Here is a 27,958-nt window from a genome sequence, read left to right on the forward strand (position 1 = left end):
TTCCAGCAGCAGAAAGCTTTTTATTGCCTTCCCACTTTATGCTCTGTACACAGAAAAGCAAAGGATCAAAGGAGCAGCACAATAGCGTTAATAATTTCTCATTACTTGGAAGTCTACACGGGTTAGCTTAGCTGTTAGCGATGCTCTGATCAGCAGAGCAGAGGAGGGTCCCTCACAAACCAAACTTAAAACAGGAAAATCCCCAAACCAGACAAAATACAATCAGTTCTTTTGAACCAGCAACAAACCGCTGTCCACAGGTGAAATAACCTGAAGCTTACAGTCACTTTTCTCTCCCTGACTCAGTAAAAAGAAAGACGACCACTAAAACAAAAAGGGTAACGGATTACAAAGAAATAAGTTGACAGTAAAAATGCTACTTATAAAAGTTTAAAAGAAACAGGTAGCAACATTTACCATTTTTAAAAGAAAAGACTTATTGTAAACTTACAGCTATCGCAGTTTAAAAAAAAAAAAAAATCAAAAGAGGAGAGGAAGTGAATTCAGTGTCACACTTAAAAATCTACAAAATCACTGTCGCAGATTGTCATTAAGCTTATTGTGGCGGGGGGAGGGGCTTGAAAAGGTTTACAGCCAATCACATGCTGCATGTATAATCAAAGTGTACACATTAAAGTCCAGGTATCAGTGGAGATTTTACTGGGGGTTTTTTTCTCTTTAAAGAGATGATCAGCAGGTGGTCACCCTGCAGAGGACTGTAATCCCTGGGTCAGACAGCAGGGCGGCGCTGTGCAACATTTCCTGCCTCATTAACTAAGGCACTAAGTTCAGTCTTTCATTGTTTTTTTCTCGTTTTTCAGTGACGACAGCTGAGCAATGATGAAGTGAGGCTGCAGTTCCTCTGGTGACCACTAGATGACCCAATCTTAAAAACTAAACTGAACGTTAGTCAAAACTCAAAATGTTAAATTCCTAAAACAGAAGAAGTGTATTTAACTTGAGTTATTTTATTTATTGATGAGAATACTTAAGGAAATATGCTTATAGACTTTGTTGAGAGATACGTTTGAGAACGCTTTCATATCTCTGTATCAAAGAGACTGCAATCAGCAGCTGGTTAGCTTAGCTTAGCTTAGCATAGAGACTAGAAACAAGGAAAGGATCAGCCACAAGCTTGCCTAGAGCAGCTAGACAAACCTTTTAAAACTTCGACTGAATAAAAAGATGGACGACATGACAGCTCCCCAACGTGAAGCCAAAACATTCAAAGCTTCTCCTGATTGGCTGCAGTTTAGGTCATAAACCCCGCCTCCTCTACGATAACATGTGGGACATGAGTCTAACGAAAATATCTAAATATGTTAACTGTACCCATCTGAGTGATCTCTGGTGTTTTAACAGTAACTTAAATGTGTTAGGTTAGTGGAAGAGGCAGGACGTCACTACCACAGCTCTTCCAGGCACTCTCTTCTGCACAGATATTTTGGCTTCATTTTTGTACAGGTGGAGACACGTCATCCATCTTTATATACGATCAATGTTCCCAAAGAAGGTTTCTGTAACTTCTCTGTCTTGAGTTGGAAGTTGAGCTTGCCAAAATGCTTCCTACTGCTTAGATACGATAAGCTAACCAGCTGCTAGCCTTGAAATATGCATTTCTCATTATGCACACTGATTGTGCACATTTGTCTCAAAGTGTCAAAAAATTCCCTTAAAAAGAGCAGATTTTTATGAGATGCATTTGATGGATGTTTAAACCAGTCACAGTCCGTCACGGTCGATTGCTACTTCTGATTCCTTAGCCACCCACCCACTCTTTATCTTCTTTGACCTTAGGAGCTTTTTCTGACTCGAGAATCAGAAAAAGATGGCAGTGAGCTGCAAACCAAAGTCGAGAGTTTGACAAAACCTCCCGTCCAAGTTTGATGGGAATCCTTTTTCTTTTTCCTTTCTTACAGTGTTCTGTTAGTTCACGTTGGCAGCCTTCAAGAGATTCCTCTCTGCCTGTAAAGCTTCTTCAAACAAAAGTGTCTTTGACCTCAGACCGAGTAAACATCGAGTGAACTTTTCCACTCGCTGGATTAAAAAAAATGAAGCTCAAACAAGAACGGAAAACTGAAGACGAGTTTAACAGTCAGATACCAAAATCGTTTTGGTTTCAACGAGGGGGCGTCTACGTGTCAGCACTAACAGCTTCTGATTGGTCCTGGCCTCTCGAGTGTTGTTGTAACATTGGCTAGGTGAGCAGAGGGGGTGGGACATCAGGAGGCAGAGAACTGGACGTAGTTGGCGGGATAGAGGCCGACCTGGCCGCTGCTCAGCTGGCCTTTACACCAGCCCTGCTCGTCCTCCTCCCCCAGCTTCAGCAGCTCCTCACCTGCAGGGGACAAGACGGAAAGTCAGATTTAATTAAATAAAAAAAAAACACATGGAAGTGTTCATTCATTGCAATCAGCACTTTGGGAGAAGAGGTGAGCTGTCTGTGTTCATCAGTCATCAGGTCGTTGTTCAGGTTAAGCAGAGCTGAGCTTGGCTTAGCTTTTCCAAACTTAAGTCGCTCCCCGTGTGGATCCATCAGGTCACGTGAACTCTCTCACCCAGTCTGTCTCTAAACGCCGTCAGACACACAAGAGGACGGACTCGAGCTGCACACACTCGACAGGCCAATTAACCCCCTGCTGAAACTTTAGTCACCAAACTGGAAACCGTCCTGACCCTCTTTTCGCTCAATATTTGATTAACTGCACATCACTGTCTAGAATACATCAAGTGATTATCTTGGTCACCTGATGATCTCAGGGTCAGTGTGCCACCAGAGCTGGATGTGTTTTAAGCCACGTCTCCACAACAGACTAATAGATAGACAGGCGTTCTTTAGTGTTACAGCAGCAGATTACAACAGAATACACAGCAACACTAGAGGATGTAAATAAATCCTAGTCAACAGCAATCAGTTGATGTACATAAAATAAAATGTAAACATACTTTACAGGGGGGTAGAACTGTTCACGTGTAACAACGGAGAGCTCAGCTTATCTGAACTTCTGAACAACCACTTGAACCTGGTACTTTCTTTGACACCATCTTAGTCGAGGTTCAAAGTCAGTCGATAACCTGCTGAGTGGTAAAGCTGCTTGAGTGTTAGGTCAGACCTGCAGACCTCGTGGTGGAGAGAAAGGTGGCTCATCAGTTTCAGACAGTGATTTCAGTGTGGACAGTCTTTTAAAATAAGATGAAAGTATAAATAATGGAAGTTTGCACCATATTTCACATCATAATAACACAATATCATTTTAGCCTTTCATGGGAGATTGAACATTATTTAAAGGTCACATATTCTGCTCCTCTTCAACCAGTTGAAATAACTCTGAGAGCTCCTGAAAACGTGTCGGAAGTCATGTCTATAAACCCCTCTATTTCAGCCCTGCTCTGAACAGGCTGTTTCTGTGTCTGTAGCTTTAAATATGTAAATGAGCTGTGTCTGACCACGCCCCCCCCTCTGGAAGGGCTCGGGTGTACTCGCTGCTTTCTGGCTCCATGTCCTATTGTTTACGGTGAGAAGGCAGACTCAGAGGGCAGAACAAACACCTAGCTGTGGGAGTGTCACCCACCTGGGGGAGGGGCTACTGCCCTTTGTGATGTCATGAAGGGAAAATCTCCAAACTGCCTGTTTGAACACACATTTTCTGAAAAGTGGAGCAGGCAGAAGACGGAGAGGATGAACTTTTCCCTGTCTGTAGACAGACTAGAGACACATTTTATATTCTTAGTATATTTTTCAAAACATGTGACCTTTAAATTGTGAGTAAATTCTACTCTCAACTTTTTTTGTTTCAGTCTGTGTAGATTTTAAACGAAAGAGTCAAACTGTAACATCATTCCCGAAACCTGAGGAAAAATGTAAAACATGGTGACCCGTTAAATCATCACAACAGACGCAAACACCCCGGAGCATCTCGTAGCACTGTCGCTAGGTCAACAACAATAACTTACAGTATGCACATACGGACTCTCTGTCTGTACAGCCGGGACACAGACAGTCTGACGTTACCTTTTCAGAGCTTTTCGATTGGACTAACCGCTCTGCATGTAGCGGTCCATGCTTCACTGAGTGTCTCCATGATGTCCTTGACTTTCTGTATCACACGGCCAAGACTCAGTTACAGTTAATGTTCCTCTCTGTTAGTGTTTCAACGTTACATCTGTCCGGTGATTCATCAGTCATCAAATAAAACATTAAGCTTGTTATGTTATTCCTGCTTAATGTTTGACATTTCCATTCATCACAAGGTCATTTCAGCTCTTTAGATCAACTGTGCTGTGAACACGGTCATCTAAAAAACTCAAAGTTACTGAATTTATATGAAAGAGGAAAACACAGGGTTTGGCTTATTCTAGAAAACCTCAAAATAAGAATGAGACCCAAACTCAGCTTTCAGGATCGGAGTAATCCAGAGCACGCCGGGGTTGTTCAGGTTTAATGAGCACAAAACATCGGCCGTCTGTAATAGTGAATGTAACTGGAGTAGCATGGCTGATAAAATGGCGCCCATCAATGGTTAATTTAGCATTCTTCATATTCTGATAGATGTGAAGACGATCTATCATAATCAGGGAGATAAAACCACGCACAGCAGATTTTATTCCACCAACAGTTTCTGAGCTGTTCGTTGAGATGATTAAAATGTTTAGTAAAGACACGTAAAGCTGAACTGTTCATTTTATTCCGAGGCTTCAACAACAGCAAAAGATGATTTCCATCCGTCACAGCTGTAATGATCTGTTGTGTAATAACAATCCAACTGGAGTCACAGGAACTCAACATCTTCACAGCGTCACAGATGAAACCGGTACGATTACAAAACCCACACGTGTTTGTAATCTAGAAACTTTTCTGTTACTTTCACGTCTGATTATTTTGATTAATTCAACAAAAAGGGCTGAAAATTTTTTCTGTGACTCAGGTGGATTCATGGACTTACAGGAAGCAGCACTGACACACAGACTGAAGTTAGACGAATGACGTCTTTGGCGCTCATGTCTGAAACTGCGTTCGACATGAGTGTGTGTTCGACATGAGTGTGTGTAAACGAGGCATCACAGGCGAATTATAGCAAGAAAACTTTTCCAAAATTAAATGCTTCAATTTAAAATCTAAGAACTCCATGATCTGATGCAAGCTGTCATTTCATATAGTTGTGCAAAACTGAAAAAATCTATTTATTTATTAGAAAAATATCGGCCGATAGATCGGTATCTAATTTTTTTTCTCCTCTTCGGATCAACATCTGTATCGCCCCCAAAAAGTCCCAGATGGGTCCGCCTCAGTTTGTACTTGCTTTCATCATGTCTGTATGCCTCTCTTCTTCAGCTGCTGATGTTAAGAGAAGGCAAAAACAGACAGCGCCCTCTGCTGGTTAAAACACGTCTTACAGTGTATATTTTGTCTAATTGATTTAAATTGTCCATATTTGCATAAATTTTTAATCACATAATGGACACATTTATACAACCTGGAGACAGAATCTATCAATGTTATTATTTTTACTTTGAATGTTTTAAGTGTAATTTGCTTCTTATGCTCTTCTTCTGTTTTGTACATTACAGGAAACGTCAGCTTGCGTCAAAACTAAAACCGATTAATCAAACCAAAAGTCAACACTCCTCCTTCCTGTGATGCCTCTCCTCTGTAAGCATTAGTAAGTGTTAATACCTGCTTTAAAGCTGAGCTCATCGGCCTCCTGGCCCGTGTAATCATAGAGCGCTCGGACTCGCACCCCCTCTACCTGATCCTCCTCCTCCTCCTCCTCCTCGTCGCCCGCCTCCCCCACGCCGTTCACCGCCAACACCTTCTTAGGACTCTCCTCGTCTGACCAGTCCGAAGAGTAATCTTTAACCCTGAGGGAGGTGAGAGGAGACACAAAGACGCTCAATCAAACACAAACATACAGAGTCTGGTACCTGAATGCAGCATCACACGTTATAGACGTCACACGTTTTTTTTTCCTTCGGGATCAATAAAGTATCCATCTATCTATCATCTATCTATCTATCTATCTAGATGCTTTAATTCCCATCTTTTCACTTCGACATTTTCTACTTTTAAAGCAAGAACCTCCGGCTGAATGTGAGGAGAGCTGCAGCAGCAAACACGTCTTTCCTCGACTGTTTGGAGCTGCAGCCTGGTTTTTAACTTTTTTCTCTGGGTTAATGTCGATCTGGAGAATCCCTTTAAACCCAACATGCACTGAGGTGTAAATAAACGAGGAAGGGATCTGTTGCTTCTCCACACACACACACACACACACACACACACACACTCACACACACACATCTCCAGGCAACCACAGCCGGCGTCTCCGAGGACACCGAGTGGAAAGAGAGTGTGTAAAGACGTGCGAGCGTTGGATGAGCAGAGCGTGGAAACAGCTCGTGAAGCTGTCGGGACCTCCCATTGTCTGACTGTGTGATATTTTACTGAACCGCAAAAGGTCCTAAATAAAACCATGTGGAATAAAAGGTGAAAAGCGACTTTATGTTAGTCTTTCTTAAGATTTAGCTTCTTAAGATTAAACCACAAAATAATTGCATGTGAACTGAAGAGTACGTCACCTCTGCTAATTTTCAAATTTCCCTCCAGCACATAAGAGTCCGACTATCTTGAGCCCCCCCGAGTCGGTGCAGTGAAGCACAGCCATTAAGAGGATTGCAACTGGTATCCAGTAGAGTGGAAATAAAGAATCTTAATGTTGGTTCCCTGCTGTCATTCCTCCATTTCTTCAAATGTTAAAAAATGTGTTGTTGTTGGGTTTTTTTCCCCCTGCAAAGACTTTGGAAAGATTTGCTCCAGTTGGAGGATTTTTTTTGGGGAGAAGGGATTTGATGGCTAAGAGGAGCAAGAAGTGAGTTTGAGCCAAATGTCTGCTGCTTTTTAGGAAGCTTACTGGGTCGAGTTTGACAGCGGGGTAATCTGGCTGACACACACACACACACACACACACACACACACACACACACACACACACACACACACACACACACACACACACACACACACACACACACACACACACACACACACACACACACACACACACACACACACACACACACACACACACACACACACACACACACACACACACACACACACACACACACACACACACACACACACACACACACACACACACACACACACACACACACACTATTTATCCTGAAGTGAAAAAGAACTGTCTTTGAGGTCCCGTCCTTAAAAGAAACGGTGAACCGCCTGTGAGCGTGGCGTTTGGTCTCTCTACCTGCTCATTATGGGACTGGGCGGGACGTCCCCTCCCCCAGAGGACACGATGTTGGTGAGGGTGACCACGTTGTCCTCAGAGTCTCTGCCTCGCTCCTTCCTGCTGATGGAGCGGCTGGCCTCTGGAGACCACTCCTGCCAACGCGCACACACACACACACACACACACACACACACACACAGAGAGAACACTTTAGTACAGAAATAACTCCGTACACTTTCATGTATCTGTAAATGTGTTTTTTAATGTGGAGCACAGGAAGAGTAGCTGTGCTTTAAGGTATCGCTAACGGGGATGCTAATAAATAAACAAGTGAATAAATGTGTGATTTGATTCTTAACTGTAAGATTTTCATCCAGAAAATAACTTCAAATGATAATTTAATACAGAAATTTAAAACAAACTTTGGAACAGTGTGGCTGGTGGAACTAAATGAGACAAACTCGAGGTGTGTCCACGTTAGCCGATGAGTAACATCCGTCCATGCTCTCGTGTGTGTGTAAACAGCAGGGGGCAGTATGCTACGTAATTGGTTTTAAAAAAAATAAAAAATCGGCCAAAAAGCAGAAAGACGAAGCAGTAACCATGGCAACCAGTCGCAGGGGTTGAACCCATCCTCTCCCGACCGCTCCGATGAGGAGCGTTTCAGAATGACATCACAAAGCGCTCTACTTCCTTTGTTGGAATCGTGTCCGAGCAGGTGATCTCTCACACACACACACACACACACACACACACACACACACACACACACACACACACACACACACACACACACACACACACACACACACACACACACACACACACACACACACACACACACACACACACACACACACACACACACACACACACACACACACACACACACACACACACACACACACACACACACACACACACACACACACACACACACACACACACACACACACACACACACACACACACACACACACACACACACACACACACACACACACACACACACACACACACACACACACACACACACACACACACACACACACACACACACACACACACACACACACCAACATCCTCTTCCTCCTCCTCAGACTTCAGCTGAGCCCGGCTCATTTCTCTTTTGATTCACACAGGAGAAACAGTCGAAGCGTGACTCACACTGCGGGGGATAATCAATGGAGAGTGATCGGGTCACACCCAGACTAAAACTGAGGTAATCACAGGGTGCTGACAGGTCGCTGGATTCAGTGACTGGTATTTACAGACTCCATGGAGAACCTCTACAGCAGGAGGAGGAGGAGGAGGAGGTGTGTGTAATAAACCCAGGTCTGAACTTTGTTTTGTTATAAAGGCTGACAGAGAACATTTAGCTTCTCCTCCTCTCTCTTTAAAAGTCTGACATCTTGTAAACTTCAAGGCATGATGTTGGGACTTTATAGAGTTCAAAGAAACGTCACAAACAGAAACAGAAACGTGTTGAGACAAAGCTGCATGTGTGTGTGTGTGTGTGTGTGTGTGTGTGTGAGAAGACATTTTCTTTTCTGCAAGTATCGACTAAGTCTCTCTATCCTCGGTCCGATCTCGACATAAAGCCATAATATGACGTGAATATATACATACATGCATTTTTACAAACCAAATGGGAATGTGCTCACGCGCTTTACTTAATTCCTGAACATAAAGCCAGGGTTTAAACCGTTAACCCTTTAAGGGAGTAACTACAGAATAAGGTTCAGATATAGACACTCGATTCTTTGAGAAACATATGAATCAGCTTATAGATTCCTGAAGGCGAAGCTTAGACCGCTGATGTAAGGGTCAATGTGCATGCATGCATAGGAGCTGAAAGTGTAACGAAGCATTTCATGCAACGTGCAGCTTCTTTTTTTAAAATGTCTTTCCAATTATTTGATCAGCCTTCAATCTCACTGAATTATTTGGTCAAACGATTTAAAAAGTAGGAACGATGTGCAACAAAGTTGAAGCTGTTTCAGGAGGCTGATGGTTCATGATGGGAGGAGCTCTTCAAACATGGCGACCACGTGCAGCCTGTTTGTTCCCTGCAGCTGCTGCACTTTAAACTACAGCTGACTAAATATTACTCTGTACTATCTGCTCACCACACATTTTCCTCCTGATCTCTCGTAGGTTCGTCAACCGTAGGTTGGGCAAGTCCTGCTTCTATGGACCCCCCCCCCCCCCACACACACACACACCCCCCCAGCACAGTTTGGGGATGTGCTCTTAAAGTCACTGTAACTCTGAGTGCTCAGGATGGATTAACGTTGGGTCTTTTTTCTGTTCTTTTTTTGGTGACATTTCATCTGAAAGTTTGAGTCTCAGGAAGTTTAATTTGATAAAAAACGAACGCAGAGGAGGAGCAGACTTCCTGTGGTCCAGTTCTTCTTCGACTCTTTTGAATTTCAAATCAGAAGATCCAAGTCACACACACACACACACACACACACACACACACACACACACACACACACACACACACACACACACACACACACACTTACACTCAGTCTGTGTGTAGCTGCCAAAAATAAAAGTGGAGAGTGGGAGGAAGACAGGAATCCAGACGATTGTATCTCTATTATGAGTTGACAGTTGGGTCTGCAGATCTTTGAACAGACAGAAAACAGCAGCAACACAACGGTTCCTTTCTTGTGAATCAGAGAACAGAGAGACGAGGAGACGAGGAGACGTGTGGACATTCCTCAGCGTCCCCGATCGGTTACATCATCCTCGGGCGGGATTCACAAAAAGCTGAGTGGAAGTGCTATTCATCCGAATCGAGGTCGTACCCTCCATCTTTCAATAACTCTGAAGCAAAGAGGAGATGAATATCTCTGCTCCTGCTTCCTGTCATCTCTGCAGCTCTCCTGCAGAGCTGAGGACCTGACCGAGTCAAACGTTGTGCTTTCATCATGATGGTTTGTTTTTAGCGAGTGTGCATTTTTGAATTATTCTCATTTCAGCCCGATCAGAGAAACTCACCCCGAGGACGACACATTCACGCAGGGGCTAAAAAAAGGTTCCTGCGATGTCTCATCGATATGATCATGAGACGATGCTGGAAACTATTTTGTACCTCGAGTCTGGGTGAAAACTTTATTTCGGACTCTAAAGCTGCAGCTGTGTTCTTCTGCTCCACCTCGTCCTTCGACTTTTATTCTTCTCTCTTGCTTCCTCCTCCAGCTCTTCATCAGGACTCTATAATCTCCTGTTTTACCCCTTCATCTTCCTCATCCCACCATCTGTCCCTCCTCTCCTCTCCTCGTCTCCTCGTCTCCTCCATCCTCACCTCCCTGCCCTCCTGAATGCTCAGAAGCTTACAGTGCCTGGTGACGTCGAGATAAATAACTGCTTTGTTGCTCAGAGTGATGAAGATGAGATGGTTGATGTCTTCCTCACATTCAAATACTGATCAGTCCAGTAATTTTATTTCACTGCATAAACATGTTTTATTTCTTCTCCTGCTCCTGAGAATCTCCCGTTTTATTTTTTAATTCTGTAAATATTTGTTTGTCGTCAGAGGGCGCAGAGCTGAGGGGGAATCTGGAGCTTTCCACAAACAACTACACAAACCTGCAAGTGTGTGTGTGTGTGTGTGTGTGTGTGTGTGTGTGTGTGTGTGTGTGTGTTCAGACATTCCTGACCCCACTCAGAGCTCTCAGTCTCACAACAAGTCTTTCACTGGAAGTCTGTTTAAAATTCAGTCGGTCCTAAACTCGCGCTGAAGAACAACAACAGTCCGTCTCAGTATGAAGACGTTTACAGAAAAATCCTGAATGAAAGAAGTTCAAGAAACAGTCCCACAGCGTGTGCAGTCAGCGTTGTGTTGTGTTGTTGTGTTGTTGTTGTTTGCACCTCAAACTGCGGCCAGTTCATGCTCATGCCCGGCCCGTGGGTGTTCCTCCACCATCGGAGGTCCTCGGCATCGTTGGCTCCCTGGATGGTCTGACCCAGGTCCCGGTACAGACTTTTGAACCTGTTGGACAAAGTGGAGCGTCAATCATCTCGTCTGCACATCTGCACCCTCCTCTTCCTCTGACACCATCACTCACTGCCTCCTGGTACTGACTGACTGACTGACTCTCCACAGTGAAACCATCATTAAACAATGGTGGATTGTGGGTGTGTTTGAATTATTGCAAAGTCATCTAACTCAGTGTAAAATCCTCATCAGTGCAAAGATGGCGAGGGAGGACCATTCTGACGGTCTGTGAGTCTGGACCGAGGTCACTGATAGAGGACAGACGGTCTGTGAGTCCGGACCGAGGTCACTGATAGAGGACAGACGGTCTGTGAGTCCGGACCGAGGTCACTGATAGAGGACAGACGGTCTGTGAGTCTGGACCGAGGTCACTGATAGAGGACAGACGTCTGGGAGTCTGGACCGAGGTCACTGATAGAGGACAGACGGTCTGTGAGTCTGGACCGAGGTCCCTGGTAGGGTACAGACGGTCTGTGAGTCTGGACGAAGTTTTTAACAGCTCGATCCCATATTTACACAAAGATCTTGAAAGGCTTTTCCAAATCACCGTTGCCATGGTTACAGCAGCATGTTTAACCAGAACAAACAGGTCACTGGTTAATGGACAACACTGTAAGTTTTCCATTAACTCCTGTGTACATACACACACGCTCACACACACACACATCTGAACCCTTAAAGATCCGCATGCCTTCGTTCAAATGATCGCCCACTCTGTTTGTGAACGTGTGTGTGTGTGTGTGTGTGTGTGTGTGTGTGTGTGTGTGTGTGTGTGTGTGTGTGTGTGTGTGTGTGTGTGTGTGTGTGTGTGCGTGTGTGTGTGCAGGTCTGTCCTACCCCTCCTTGGTGGACAGGTCCAGGTGGGTGTGAATGTCCAGCAGAAGCTCTTTAAAGAAGCGCAGCCTCTGCCGCTCGGCCTCCTGCGTGAGGTCGAACACCTGCTCCATGTCCTCCATGTATCGAGGGTTACAGCGGTTCAGCTCCTCCAGCGCCTTGGTGTAGCGCTCCTTCGTCTGGAAACACACACACACACACACACACACACACACACACTTAGCTAGCACACAAACAGTGCTCCTCTGCTTCAGAAGGCAGGACAGGCGTGTGAAATATAAGGACCGGCGTCTACACTGTACGTGGCCTTTATAAACACTGTCAACGACTTCATTCAAGATGGCCGATCACTCGTACTTCCCTGACTCTTGGACCTTTTTTTTTTTAGTCCTGCACACACACACACACACACACACACACTGATTTCAGACAGTGAGGCAACAACAGGAACGCCTGACACACATTTCATCCGTTCGTACAGTGGAGTCCAGTCTCCTCTGGATCACATCCCCAGGCGTCAGGTGCACAAATCTAAATCATCTATATTTACACTTTTTGGACGCAGGACTGGATTTCGGTGTCAGAAATGTCGTGGTTTTAATTTGCTAGCGTACAAAGTATCACGCAGAAAACGTTTTGTGTGGAAACCAAAATTCAGAGCGCGATCTGCCATGATGCAATCCAAGACGACGTCTGGTCACCTCGTGAACATTTAATCTCCTGGACATGTTTGACCATCAGAGGCATCCAAGAGCTCTCCTTCCCTCACTCGAGCTGCAGCAGATCAAACATCTGATCGCTTTTTTTTATTCCCCTGATCTGCAAATTATCTGAGATTTTTTTTCACGACCCCGCTCTGTAAAGGAGGCCGAAACTATCAGATGATTCATGATATTGGATTTCACGTCCTTGTTAGGTGAAATCGCTTTGTGTGGTTTCTTTTGTAACCTTAGAAAACTGATCCTGAATCTGTGGCAGGACTTCCCTGTTTTCCCTCGTCATGACCTGCAGCTCTCTGAGTGTGTGCAGAGAACGGAGGAGACAAGCCTGGTCATGCTTCACCCGTCAAAAACACACACAGGTATGTTTTTCTGGACACACCCAGACCGCTCCAAGAGGAGCTGCTGCACTGGGGACTGTGAGTGTGTGTGTGTGTGTGTGTGTGTGTGTTTGTACTTTTTCGGTCTCCTGGTTGCAGCGCTCCACCCGGTTCGTGTATTTGCGGACTTCCTCCTGTGACTTGGTCGGGTCGGCCTTGGCGTGCGTTTCCCTGGTAACGGCCGTCCACTCCTCCTTCCTGGCCTGATGGAAGGTCTTCTTGCTGGACTCCACCTTGACACACACGCACACACACACACACACACACACACACACACATTTACTTTTTTAGGTTTTACACATTTTAGACTTTGTTTTATTATTGAGGAGAAGAAGAAGACACAAAGACTCCTCGGTATCCTGTTGGCCTCCTTCAAAATAAAATACTCCAGCAACAATAAAGAGACGATGTAGGTCCTGCAGGACCCCCCCCCCCCCCCCCTCACCTCCTTCAGTTTGCGGACCCCCCCCCTCACTTCCTTCAGTTTGCGGACCCCCCCCCCCCTCACCTCCTTCAGTTTGCGGACCCAGGGTTTCTGTGCTTTGCGGAAGCCGTCGTCGGCCTCCTTGGTCTCCCTGAAGCCTCCCATCATCTGCTTGTGAAACGCATCCTTCTGCCAGTTTCGCATCTTCTCGGCGTCCTCGCCCGCCAGCCTCTGCCGCAGCTCCAGGTGCAGCTCGCTGAGCCGGTCGGCCGCCTGCATGAAGGCGTGCCATGCTTTTTCCAGCGTACCATACTGAGGACCTGAGACGAGAGACTAGGTTTAAAAATCCAACTTAGTGCAAGTCCCTCGACTGATTGGTTGGTCTAAATGAATGAGATGCTGCAGTGTTTATTATCACACATGTTTCATGTTTGTCTCCGGACCTTTCTCCACGACTCCCCTCCACTTCTTCGCCCAGTCACTGAGCTGCAGAGCGTAACTTTTTTCTATCTTCGCTCTCTCCTGGAAGCAGCTAACCAGCTCGTTGCACAGCCGGTGGCCATCGTCGATCCTCCTCACCGTCCTTTTGTAGTTCCCCGGCTGCAGAGGAACAACACACACACACACACACACACAATAAAAACACACATTTAGGGACTCAGACTAAGTTGTTACAGATCTTTGAAATCCTGTCTGATATCAGTTGGTGTTGTCATTTACTACATGTCACTTCCGTGCTAATAATAGCATGGCAGATGTTAGCATGTGGACCCTGGCAGGATGTTTGGCAGACTCCTGATGACATATCTAACAGTGAAACAGAGGGAGGAGTGAAAGAGGACAGATCAGAGAGGGTGTGTGGTTTGAAGCCTGCAGTCAGTCAGCAGGGACTCATTAAATGTCTCTGTTTCTATTTTAACAGCAGACTCTGAAATGCAGCTCAGACCTGCAGATGCTCCTCTTAGCCAGGTGGGGATTCATTTCAGGCTTTCATGGAGCCGACGTGGATCTTTTTGGATCATTCAGTGCATTTTGAAGTTTCCTTGAGCAACACACACCGAAACCTTAAAATGCTGCAGATGAGCATGTTAGAAGGTTAGCGTAATGCTAACTTGAGCGTGCACACTTGACAAAGCAGCGTCCTGGTGTTATCTAAAAATGTATATGAGTGTGTGTGTGTGTGTGTGTGTGTAGGTGTGTAGGTGTGTGTGTGTGTGTGTGTGTGTGTGTGTGTACTGTACCTCCCAGAAGCTGTCAGAGCTGCCCAGCTCGCTCAGGTCCCCATTAGAAGACATGTTGGGGTCGGACTTACAGCACCGAATGATGGCGGCTATGAAATAAGACTGCAGAGAGACAGAGGGGGGGGAGGGGGTGTCAGGCTTTTACATCAGAGGAGTTTTCAACATTTTAAAATACAGGAGGAAGTCTTTTATGACTAAGCATGGCATGATGTTTCACTGATTCAATGAAGGGAATCAGGACAGCAGAAGGAACCACAGAATCTGATGTGGACCAAACCCAGAATCAGAAACTCTTTGTTTATCCCCGGGGGGGAAATCCAGCAAGTAATGAACATCAAGTCCGACCACAGAACTGCAGAGCAGCTGCTTTATTTCTCCAAAAGAAAAAAAACAACTTTAAAAATGTGTTGCGTCAGAGGCAGACACGTCCAGGCTTTTAGACGCCATTACAGGCTCAACTCGTCAAATCAAGGATCAGCTCTGTAAACGCACGCTTCAGAAGTCATGTAAGCAAGAGCGATACGAAGTCCAGAACTTCCTGCTGTTCTCTGCTTGGATCCTCACATCACATGTAACCTGCACAGTGTGTACGGACTTGGGTTGGGAACCAAGTTATGTATGGAATTGGGACTTGTTAGCTCACTTTAGGATCACTGCCGAGGGGCCCTTGAGCAACGTGCTAAACACCCAGAGAGAGAGAGAGAGAGAGAGAGAGAGAGAGAGAGAGAGAGAGAGAGAGAGAGAGAGAGAGAGAGAGAGAGAGAGAGAGCTCTGCTCACTCTGAGGAGAACAGACTGTACAAGGTGTGTTACCCAACCACGAAGCCGTCTGCCGTCACGTCATCTCCACGGGATCATGTTCCTTGCACGTGTGTGTTTTCTGGTTTAGCATGTCGTATGAACACTGAATCAGGCCTCGGGGATAAAGTCGTCACGTATGTCGGCTTCTTCTTCTTCTTCTTCTTCTCAGCTCCAATAGAAGAAATAACTCCAACATAATCTAACGTACTGTAAATATAGTCCGTGTTACACAAAGGTTAAAGGTTCGTGGAGGGGTCAGACATGTTTTCATCGTCTCCCTAAAAGACATTATTTGTTAAACTCGTGATCTTCCAGTCTCACAGCTCGACTGTGCTCAGCCTCGGGCAGACTGCAGCTCCACGTCAGTGTGCACACAAAGCAAAGAGTATTCCCCTCTCTCTCTCTCTCTCTCTCTCTCTCTCTCTCTCTCTCTCTCTGCCCACAGGCCTGCTTTCTCCACATTGCTGCCCAATTTTCCTTCTGAACACAAGTGGACCGAGTGTGTGTGTGTGTGTGTGTGTGTGTGTGTGTGTGTGTGTGTGTGTGTGTGTGTGTGTGTGTGCGTTCCTTGTCTCACTCATCCGCTCCATTACTGAGGCAGGAATCTGTGTCAGCCAGGCCTGCTCTTCCACAATGGATCCCATTCATCGGAGAGGAGATGCACAAACATTTGTAGAGAGTCCTCCAGATAATAACTCACAGAAACCTTTCACTATGAAATGTCTCCGCCCTTTTTTTAATCGAAACCCAAAACTAAGAATTTAAGGACTCGGATCAATTCTGAGAGGACCAGTACGGACCCTGAAGGCACCACGTGGAGTTTTTTTTCATTACATACATGATCAACATTCATGTTTTTATGTATTGGCTCTCCTCCCAACTCATTTAGGAAATCCTTGAGATCAGTGAGTTTAAAAAAAAAAAAAAAGGGGGCAATATAGCAGCTCAAAGTCCAAAAGTCAACACCAAACCTTAAGACTCCGATAAAAATGATTAAAAAAAAAACTTTTTGGATCAAGTAAAGGTGATGATTTCATCAGGACTGTAACTTCTCATTTTAATGAGATGCATATTTGCTGATCTGACATCACACAGTCCCACGTGTCCTGAGGCGACCTCCTCGGCCGTGCAGGGAATCTGCCAGTGAACCCTGGGAAAAGTTCACAGCGACCCCACTTCTCAATACACCGACTTCCTGCGAGCTGCGCTCCCATTGGACGAGAGCCTGTTTCAAGGCCAAACAAGCTTCCTGTGGCAGAGAGGCATGCCACGCGTCCAGCCTGGGCTGAGAGCAGCAGTCTACACATGTTCAACCTCACAGGACGACAGTCACCGTTGATACCTGCGTGTCAACTCGACTGCAAAACAAGGAGGTATATATGCGACGGCTGAATTTAATAAGACAGATAATGTTTCTAAACAGTCAAACACACAAAACAAGCTTGAGAGAAAAAACAATCTCCACAATGTACAGAGGAAGATTTGACAGCTAAGTTAGATTTAGTCTTCAAAATGCTCGACTGACATTTCAGTCACGTTCACTCTTTGAAGTTTTCGTCTCCTTTAAGGCAGAAAAAAAAACATTTTGTCCTGATATCTGTTCTTATATGGATGACGCCATATTGTTTCTCATATTTTGACAGACAGATTCGACGTACTGTTGAGAAAACTGTGAACACAAATCATGAGGGGAAACATGGCGGCCTTCCTAAATGTCATGGATCCATTTGTCGCTGAATAAATGTTGAAAACAGCCAATATTTTTACATCCTTAAAAAACAAATACTTCCATTTTTAAGACTCAAAGTAAAATCAACCATTTAGAAACATTGAACTAAACTCTGCCTTTTTTATGCTTTTAGGTTTTTTTCCCCCCCGAGGGGAAAAAAGGCGCCATGAATGTTCCTCGTGTTTTGACAGACCGATAAGAAACTTGATGAATTTTTAAAGTCCTACAGCTCTCTACTAACATTTTATTATTTTCTCGTCTCTAATTAAAAAACAAAACATACACGTCATCACACTTTTTATTATCAAGGATCTATTTTTAGCTGATCAGCGTTTCGTCTTTGTTCTGTAGATAAGTTGTTAATGAACCTTTATATTCTGAATGAAACTTTATATATGTGACTTTATGCTTTTAATTTAAATAATTAAAAAAAAAACATGATTTCGACACGGACTTTCCCATAACAGCATTTAAAGCAGAGTCAAATAAGCTAATTAATTTAAACAGATTTGTCACTTTAACGCATTTCCATTTGATCGGTTTGAGATCCAGCTCGACTTGACGGAGCTGTGAGGAGTTTCCACATCCTCTCTGTGTTTCACAATAACTTCTCTCTCACTGGTCGATAACGTGAGCAGCGTGTGTGTGATCTCTGAGCTGTGTTGTTGCTACGACAGACTCAGAGAGGAACAGCATGCCGCTCGGTGTGACCTTCAGGGAACAATGTGGGAGTGAGTCTAAAACAAACACCGCAGTAAACCCAAGGATACGAGAAGACAAAAAGGTCGCATCGACTCGCTCACACGAGGCTCGTATCGTAGGAGTGAAACGCTTCTCTTAGCTGTTTCTGAGATTTGCAAAACACTAATGTTCAACGACAGCACTTTCATCTTTCTGACATGATGAAGGCAACATTATCAGAGCACGCGCGTGTCACAGGGAAATGGCAAGTATGCTAGCAACGGCGGTATCTGCCACCGGCATGCCAGAACATGAGAGAGTATGAGAAAATGCACTTCACCACGGATCACTAATTAGTGCTCTTAAATCCTGGAGGACAGCAGAGTGCTGGCGTGTGTGTGCGAGTATCTGGGTGCGGCTCACTTGACAGCTCGCAGGTTTGTCTGCTCGAGTGTGTAGAAACTCCTGCCGGTGGTTGTGCAGGTGCTGGCCGTGGAAAAAAAAGTCAACACGTTAAAAAGTGCTGCGTGTTCCCTGATAGGAAGGCAGACGCTCAAACACAAATCCTCAGACTCAACACTGACATGGTTCACCACGGTCAAACGCAAACAGCAGGTGATAAGAACTTCATCTCAACACTCTTTGTGTTCAGGCACAGACTATGCAGAGTGAGTGTGTGGCTCATTAAATAGCATGGTTTCCATTTGAGCTTTCATATCGCTTCATTTTTAAATCCAGTCTGAAAACTGATTTATTTCGTGTGGCTTTTAAAACCCAGTCGCATGGTGACACTTTTATCTTATTTTACTTTGCTGGATTTTATTGGATTTTATTTTTGTCTTCGACGTGTTGTAAAGCACTTTGGTTCGCTGAACAGATAGCTGTGAAGGGCTGTATAAATAAAGTACATTTACATTTATAAACACGCAGGCTCAGGATGGAATTAAAACCTTCCTTCTTTTAAAGAAACCTTATTTTACTTCTTCTTGCTCCCACCTGTCGTTGTAGGCTCTTGTCGTTGTTTTTACCCTGCAGCACTTTGAGATTTGTTTTAATATAAATGTGCGAGACAAACACAATGTTTTATTATCACTCGTCGTATTATTTTCCCCGTCACGTTTGAATGACTTTAGTTGTGCACTGACCCCCGAGGAGAGCTTAAGAGGCCGGCTGCATTTGCTGAAATAAATAAATAAATAATGATTTACTGCAATTTTACTTCGTATTTATATCATAAAAAGATTCATGTCTGTAAAAAAAATGACAAGCCCACAGAAAACTAAATCTTGCACTGAAGTTACCGAAGTGATCAAGATATCTGAAAATATATGAAGGCTTGAAAGTGGCTGTCCAACCATGAAAAAGCCTCATTCTCTGTAGGATGCTAAATGCTAGCATGCTAACATGCTCACATGTTGATGTTTACCAGGTTCATTATGATAGTTAGATGTCAGTATGCACACAGCTGAGGATGATTGGTATCATCAGGTTGCAATAATTAATCAATCAGAAAAATATCCAATCATTGAGAACATTTTAAAAGAAGCTCTTCACTTGAATGTTTTTTTTTTAAAAATCTCTTGGGATTTCTTTTCTGGGTGTGACTCAACGTTCAGCCCCTGGTCCACTCCTCCTTCTCTCTTTAAATCATCTATAACAATGTATTCAGGTTGACTGATATGCAGACGATACACACCTCTATATTTCTACATATGCAACACTGAATAGCTTTGTTGTTTGATCTCAGAGGTGAGTAAATAATCATCTGCAAACATTATCAACTCCAAAAAAAGTGAAAAATCCATTTAAAGATGTTTTTAAATCAAAGTTTGCTGAAAAGCACTTCAACTCAACACAAAGGTGAGTAAAGCACCTTTCTGTTTGTTTTCTCATTGTCATGAGATCACACTGCGACTGACCCAGGAGTGTGTTGTCATGTTTGCATTCAGCGGTCACACGGTAACTTCAGCCAATAGGAAAAAGGGATCAGACTCTCTGCTGTCTGAGACGCACCTTGTTCTCTGGACACACAAGAGCCCGAGCTTCATTCTTCACGACAGCAGCAAAACACAAACTATCTCACTGCTCCCAAAGTCAAATCAGACATCAGCTAATTCTCTTCTTGTTTCGGCCACGAGAAAAATGTAGAAAAAAATCTGAATTAAATGAGTTTAAGTGACAAAAATAAACAGATAGAGCTCATGTTTAAATAATAGCATGCTTCATGTAAAAGCCTGTATTGTAGGTGGTGTGTGTGTGTTGAGCTCTGTGAGGATGTTTACATTCCTCATCACTGATGGTGAACTTCAGTTCAGTGCCCTTGGTCCAACCATGCACACTCTAAACAAACACGCCACCGAGGACGTCAGATTCAACATCACAGCGTCTGAAGCAGATTCTTCAGACTGGACGAAAACATCGTCCCTCACAGTTTGTCTCACGACGCATGTGTGTGTGTGTCGGTGTGTGTGTGTGTGTCACACACAGTGCCGGGTTCTCGTTTCGCCAACCGAAGGCATGCAGAAGCTACAGCTCGATCCAACGCTGGGCAGCAGCCTGTCAGGCCTGAGCGACAGAGAACAGGAGGAGTGCTGAAAGAAGGGAAAAGTGATGGAAAGAAAATGAAGGCGGAGAAACACTGACAGACAAAAGCCATGACAGGAGATGCTAAAGCACCACTTGTGTGTAGAAGATAAAAGTGGAATCGGGACCGAAGCACTGACGGTAAATACAGAAGGACAGCGTGACGAATGAGGAGGTCTGATGTGGTTTCTGTAAAACAGCAAGCCGACAGATTAAAAGGCATGGGGAGCTGGTTTGTCAAGCTGTGATCACTGAAGTGCACGAAAAGAATCAGCTATCGAATAACAGGAACAAACCAACGGTTTGTGTGCCGAGGCCGTCCAACCACAAAGACTTAAACACGACTCGTGTTGTCCTGCAGCCTGCTTCCTAAAGACTCGACTCATCATGTGTTTTAATATCCAGCCTGCTTCTGGACCTCTTATTCCTCCTACCATCTGTAATATTCTCATTGATTACAAAAACGATGTGCCGCCCTCTGACCCACGACACTGAGCCAATCACAGCTCGCACAGGGGATTAAAAAAATTGGAAAATAATCTCCCATCTTCACCGCCATCAGAGTCGGTGCCTCCACAGGGACAAAAAGCAGAGCATACTGTATGCATGCTAAACGCAGCGAAGAGTCTGCACACATACGAGGCACTCTTTAGTGTTTACTCGGGCTCATGTTGCTTTGAACTAAACGAGAAAAAGGAAAGCTTGCATGCACATGATAAATAACTTTGACGTTTGTCATGTTCAACAGTCTAAACACAAAAAGCCCTCTTTAAAGGAACATAAGAGCTGATTCAGGGATTCCTCACCCGATGCACGGAGTGACTCATTTCATCGTTTATGACTCATCGTTGTATCGTCGTTAAAACAACCAAACACAGTTCAGGGGGCACGATGGGGATCTGACACATGAAATCCTGCTGTGATCGTAATTAAATCCACAACACTGAGATATGTGCATGTAAGAACGGCCTGCTAAAGAGGGGAGCGATGGCACAGAGAGATACAGACACAGAGGGAGATCCGAGCTGTGGTTTGTAGAGAACTGGGTCAGGCCAGTGAAGAGGAGGAGGAGGAGGAGGAGACCAGCTGAGGGAGTGACGGATAGAGAGGCAGGTCCAGACCTCATAAGCTCCCCTGGAAAACCCACGCTCACTAATCTGATTAATGTACAGCAGCAGTTTCCCCTGCGACCAGGCTCCGTCTTCATGGATCTACATATCGTGCGTGTGGAGGCCGCCACCAGTGCGAGTCTATAAGCTCCTCTGCTATTGCACGTCTGCATTCCAGCAGAGCTCTAAGCAGCCTGGAGGCTGCAAACATCTACACACAGAAGCACTCAGAGATACTTTTTTGGGCTCCAGCTTCTGTGCTAACAGCTGGCTGCGTCTTGAAGCCTGAGATGCAGCTGTGTCTCTGACTGAAATAACTTTGGTTTGAAGCGGGGAAAAGCACGCTCAACAAGACGATTGCTACTGACAAAAATAAAACATGTTGCAGTCCACTTTGAAAGCCACTATCACGCTTCGTTTAGATAGTCAAGTACGAGTTCCTTCGAACAGCTTTGGAGGTTCTTCAGGTCTTAAAAAAAGTTCATTGCTGCTGCAGTGTTTCAGGATAATCACTCGTTGGAGGAGCTCTACCACAAGCTGTTTTATTGGGCCTGGTGCCTTTTACAATGCTCCACAGTGAGCGGCTCAGCTGCAGCTGAAGCTTCGCTGAAATGCAAACAGGACGACATCATTCTCACTCGGGGTGTCGAAACAACAGCTCAACATGCTGAGTGAAGAGAGAAGGAAAACTGTGCACGGCCTCCGTGCTGACGCCAGAAAGAATGACCGAGAGCTCGCAGCTGGAGAACTCATCAGCCCCCAAAACAACAACACACATCCTACTATGATAACGTATGTGAGAATCTCCCTGAGAGAACAACCAATAAACTAACTGACCAACAACGGCAGCCATGTTTGGACGACAAACACAACTCAGATAAGGTTGAAAATCTGCCAACAAAAGGAGGGACAACTGGACGACTGATGTAATGTGTTGTTGCCTCTGCGTAGTGCTACTCCTCTCGCTTCACAGATTCTGTTCAGGCTCGATCACGTTTAGAAACTTAAGAGCGTTTAAGAATAGTCAAAACAACTAATAAAGAACATGTCACGTTTAAGAACAAGTTCCTCTGCATCAAGGACGTCTGCCAGACGAGCAGCCAACAAAGACACACTCAGATTCATTTAGTTTCTACCATCGTTCAGCTTTCTACTGGTTTCCTCCTCTTACAAACTAACTGAGTCACTAATCCTAATAATAATAACAACAATAATAATCCTAATAATAATAACAATAATAATCCTAATAATAATAACAATAATAATCCTAATAATAATAATAATAATAATCCTAATAATAATAACAATAATAATCCTAATAATAATAATCCTAATAATAATAATAATAATAATCCTAATAATAATACTAATAATAATACAGTAACACTTGTTTTAAAAGCTGAGATCTCTCTGGTGTTCTTTGGGGTTGATTGGGGGGCTGAGAGCTGAGCTGCCATTTGCAATCATAGTCTCCATCTATCTGCATGTTATTGACTACAAAACAAATACATCTGTTTGTATTCAGGTCTATTTATTGGTATATTTACACTATTTCTACTATCTGCACATGACAAGTTCTGTGCAGATCAGCCATTAAATCAGGCCTAAAATGAGTTTAACATCAGTTTTATCAGTTGCAGGTGATGCAACGTCCGGGCCCAGGTTGGATGGATCACACAGGAAGCACTTCCCTGAACCTGAAATGTGGCACTTCACATCGTACAGTTTGTGTTATATCTAAAAGGGAAGCACAGTGAGGGGGCAATGTGGAACATAAAACAGCACACACACACCAGCGCGTCAGCAGAACTTACCTTATTAAAGATGAAAACAGAGATGGACAGATGTGTCCAAACAGAAGACACGTTGTCTCGGCGGGCCTGAGAGACACAGAGGGGACAGACGGAGAGAGAGGAAGATCCCTCAGGAGCAGAAGCAAAAGAAGGACACAGAGAGGTTTGTTAGACAGCAGAGCAGCATGCGGGTTAGACTCCCCCCCCCCCCCTCCGCCCCCCTCCCTCCTGCAGAGCGGCAGCGTTCAGGCGGGGCCGAGCCGGCAGCAGCGCTCCGTTATAAGGCTGGAAGGTGACACATTCTGGGAGTGGAGGTGAAATGCCACACATGCAGCAGCGAGAGGACGCTTAATGAAAACAGTGGGAGAGCAGCGGCCCCGGTTAGAGAAGGTCACACCTCTGAAATGAGACAACCAGGTGGGAAGGGAGTGTCCCGTTTAACCCACTAAAAATAAACTGCCAGCGCACACGTTGGTATTTGAATTATCCCAAGACAATAATCCATAAATATTGAAAGTTTTAAACAGCATCATTAACGTAAAAAAAACAGATTTTGCCGTCAAACTGAACATATTCATCAAACCAATCTGAATGTAAACAAACAAAACACTTTACTAAATACTTTCCTTTAGTTTGTGACATTTTCTGTTTTCATGAGCAGATTTAGATTTTGATATTATGGATTTATAAATAAGTGTGTGGAGCATGAAGCTCATTACAACTTTGCTTTAATGTTTCAGATCCAGTCGAACAGGTTGAACAACAACGAGCCACAGACGGATCACATTTCACAGGACTGAAACGGGACGTTTGGGGTCGATGCTGAAACATGTCGCCCGTTATTTTTCTTCAATCTGTTTTTGATGTTTAAAGAAACTTTTATTGAGTTCCTCAGTTTGAACAAAAGCCAGCGCACTGAAACATAAAGAAAACTAACACAAAAACAAATAAACTTAAATGTAATAAACTTAATTTTATATATATCGGCACATATCAGTCTTGTGATATGCTAATATCCGCCCATATGGTCAGCTTCCTGATCAATCAATCAGGATCGAGTTATTTCTCGTCCGTCAAAGAAAATCATGAAGCGAAAGACGAAGCTTTCATTTTCTCTCTGCAAAGAGACGCAAACAAATTCTATTTTTATTTACTAGATTGAGATAAAACAATATTTAAAAGAACAACATGTTTTTGGGGGCGCTGGATCAGGTGTCCCATGTACGGAGGCTGTAGTCCTCCAGGCGGACGGCCTGGTTCGAATCCGACCTGTGGCTCTTGCCCCTCTCTGTCTCTTGCTCTCTCCAGCGACCTATCTTTACACCAAAGCTGTTTAACATTTGATCATCTACGTCACACTTAAAGTGTGTTTAATGAGGAAGTCTGAAGTCTGAACTTTCTGCTGCAAGAAGAATCAATGCTGTGCCTGGTGTCACTTTTATTTCAGATTAAGAGAGAGAGAGAGAGAGAGAGAGAGAGAGAGAGAGAGAGAGAGAGAGAGAGAGAGAGAGAGGTCTGTTTTTGAAGGGCTTTAAAGGACCACACATGTGACTCAATGAAGTGATCGACAGTAAATCCGTTCTCCTCAGTTCTTCTGATCGAGTTCAAAGACGCGAGCGTGAACACTTGTGAATCGTTTGTCAGATGTTCGAGCCAACAACCCTCTTAGACTCCTTCCCTAACGAACACAATGGATGCTTTTAATTAGTAAACCCAACACGAGCTGCTTCTTACGGATCTGATTGATGAATGAGAGGGCAGACAAAGTGTGGAAAAAGACTAACAGGATCTCCTCCCATTTGAGCAGCAAACTATTAAATGATGACTTCCCCCCTTTTCATCTCACAGACGCAGCAGAATTTGTCGTTGAACACGTGTAGTTCACGTTCTTGTCAGCATTCATGTCAACGTTTCTCACTCTGTAAAAGTCTGAAACCGACTCCTCCAATTCTCTGGAAAAGGCCCGACAAGGACAGAACCAGAAAACGAAAGCAGATCAGAGAGAGGCGGAGTTCAGCAGCCGACCAGAGACTGAAAGAAAAGGACAACTCAGCCTTGTTCCCACACACACACACACACACACACACACACACACACACACACTAACACAGATGCACAGCTGCTCTCCATGTTCTTCTCCAACCACAACCACATCACTGAGGACACGCTGCTCCTCCATGCCAGCTCTTTCAGCTCGGCACAATCACTCGCAGAGATTAACCCAGAAGCTGCTCTGCCTGCTGTCCCCGTCTCACTGACAGGATGACTGACCTATAAGCTCTGCTGTCTAGAAAAAACCCGACATGCTTTTAAAATCTACTGAGAAATCAGAGCTTTAATAAAAAGCTTCCTAACCGGACGTTTCTTTGGGAATACATCTGAAACTCACGTCGTGTAACTCATCGACACTCGGAAACAGTTTGGTTCGGGTTCAAATTTGCTTTACGTGAAGATCGAGGTTCTTATCTTCGGAGATTTTAAAGATTTATAACTTCCAATTTTTTTTATTTTATTTTTTTCCTCAAACATCTTCCGTCTCCTTGTGCGCTCTGTCGTGGCCTCCGTGAGCAAGCCACAGTCCCTTCCTGCTTCGCGCTCAGGCTAGCTCTCTAGCTCAGTTGAAGCTAAAGGGAAGAGCTAGTAATGCATCGAGTCTGTGAACTCATTCAAAAAAATTTACTTTATGACTCATGAATCGATAATATATTCTGAATCGAATCGAGACCCCAAGAATTAAGATCCAATCATGAGACACCCAAAGATTCACAGCCTTCAGTCAAAACAGAGGCGTCTTCTTGCTCCTAAGAAGCAGCTGTTGGAAATATTTCACAATTCTCTTTAAATAGACACTAATAGGCAGGTTCAAAAAGGGTCTTTTACAACCCTGAATAAAAAAATGCTAAATAACATAAGCAGAAATATTCTGATGAGTTGACGCGGTGCTCCGGGTTTTAAACTTGTGACCCGATAAGCAGGTTTCTCCTGAATACTGTCCCAGAATGATCTGTAATGAGCCAACCAGAAAACAGCGAGCAGGCTATGGTGGGAGTAATCGACCTTCAGTGTTGACATACTTCATGTTTCGAGAATATTCTTCTCGTCTGGCGGGATTTGAAGCCTGCAGCTGAAGCCCCGCCCCTTCATGAATCCTGCTGCTTATCAGAAACTCCCTGCAATGATGACACGCCAACAGACCACCTCTGATAATCTGATTATTACTGTTCCCTGGAAATGACGAGTCAGATGAGTTTCTTTTCTTCAACATCGTTATTGACAAAGCTGATATCTGAAGTCCCGCCTCTTCTTGATTTTGATTGGTCAGTGAGGGAGACGTGACATTGACGTCCCTGTTCCCTAAAGTTGAATTTTGTCTTTGTAATTGATCATATGAGTTGTGTTTCTGCTTGCACTGGACGGCGTTGGAAATGTGGGGAAACCAAAATGTCCTTTCAAAAGAATAAGTAAAGGTTTTAAATGTTGTGTTCGCTGCCAGTGTAAAAAAAATAAAGTTTATAAAGTTCCCTATGAGTTCAGAAATAAACGGGAAAAGCTTGAATCCTAAACGGACAGTATATTTTTAATAGGCTACTTTGTGCCATTTAAAGTTTATAATAAAATGCACTTTTATTGAAAAAGCATTCATTAATCAACATAAGGTTCATATTTGGAGGTTTCGGGGGCTATGCTACTGTTTTTTGTTCTGCCCCCTAGTGGTCAAAATTCACCTTATACACCTTTAAATGTTTAACGAGGCTGAAACCTTGAGCTGAGCAGACAACTGACCGTGTATGAGAGTTGTTGCTTCTTGTTACACACTTGAGTTGTCATTATTGGCTCACGTAGTCGTGAATAAACACAGATTTAATCGTGTTTAAAAGCTTTCACAGTGTGCGCATGCGCGAGCTGCAGCCTGCAGGTGAAGTGTCTTACCTGTTTCTCTCCAACCTGGAGGCACAACCCAAGCCTGCAAAACCTCCTGCAGGAGCTCCTGTCTGTCTGTCTGTCTGTCTGAGCGCCTCTCCTCGATGACAGATTAATTCAGACGTGTGTCCTCCTCGAATAAATGAAATAAAAAATGCAAAAGTTCTTCCGTCTTTCAAGACTCGACAAACTGCGACATGTTGCAGCTTTGCTCCGCAGTCATCCGTCGGTCCCTCTCAGCCATGAGCACATCCGCTCCTCCTGCTCCGTCCTCGGTTACAAAACTTTTATTCCCAGAGTGAAATGTTGAGGAAGGAAAGAGAAATGTTTGTCTTTTCTGAAGGGGATAAAAAAAGAAGGCAGTTTCGGCTGGTAGATAATACGTGTCGTCCCCTCCGATGCCGACTGGCGTCTGTGTGTAATCAGATGCTGCTCACCACAATATCCATTCATCCTCTTACAGAGTTTAACCCTTCACTGTCTGC

At 44.2% G+C, this 27,958-nt stretch overlaps 1 protein-coding gene across 3 annotated transcripts; it reads right to left on the reverse strand.

The window, feature by feature from the left end:
• Positions 1-27,955, reverse strand: pacsin3 (protein kinase C and casein kinase substrate in neurons 3). 3 transcript variants are annotated; one of them, XM_079339394.1, is made up of 11 exons: positions 27,483-27,549; positions 23,574-23,639; positions 14,858-14,959; positions 14,060-14,216; positions 13,701-13,936; positions 13,270-13,425; positions 12,097-12,272; positions 11,133-11,253; positions 7,266-7,399; positions 5,675-5,859; positions 1-2,338 (listed from the first exon to the last, which is right to left on the reverse strand). In XM_079339394.1, the coding sequence occupies exons 3-11, from the start codon at positions 14,909-14,911 to the stop codon at positions 2,223-2,225; spliced, it is 1,335 nt and encodes a 444-aa protein (XP_079195520.1). In that variant the 5' UTR covers positions 14,912-14,959; positions 23,574-23,639; positions 27,483-27,549; the 3' UTR covers positions 1-2,222. The 3 variants fall into 3 exon arrangements, with proteins under 3 accessions (XP_079195520.1, XP_079195519.1, XP_079195518.1); XM_079339393.1 differs by having other exon boundaries at positions 23,574-23,681; XM_079339392.1 differs by lacking the exon at positions 23,574-23,639 and having other exon boundaries at positions 27,483-27,955.
• Between the last annotated feature and the right edge of the window lie 3 nt (positions 27,956-27,958).

This window comes from Symphodus melops (genome assembly GCF_947650265.1).
Source record: "Symphodus melops genome assembly, chromosome: 3".
In the NCBI taxonomy this organism is placed as follows: Eukaryota; Metazoa; Chordata; class Actinopteri; order Labriformes; family Labridae; genus Symphodus; species Symphodus melops.

Excerpts from the sequence above, each read along its gene's own strand:
- pacsin3 (XM_079339392.1), bottom strand. The coding sequence starts at position 14,911 with ATGTCTTCTAATGGGGACCTGAGCGAGCTGGGCAGCTCTGACAGCTTC. Across the intron at positions 12,273-13,269 it reads GCAACCAGGAGACCGAAAAA|ACGAAGGAGCGCTACACCAA; the intron begins GTACAAACACAC and ends GTGTGTTTCCAG. Across the intron at positions 2,339-5,674 it reads TGAGCTCAGCTTTAAAGCAG|GTGAGGAGCTGCTGAAGCTG; the intron begins GTATTAACACTT and ends TGTCCCCTGCAG.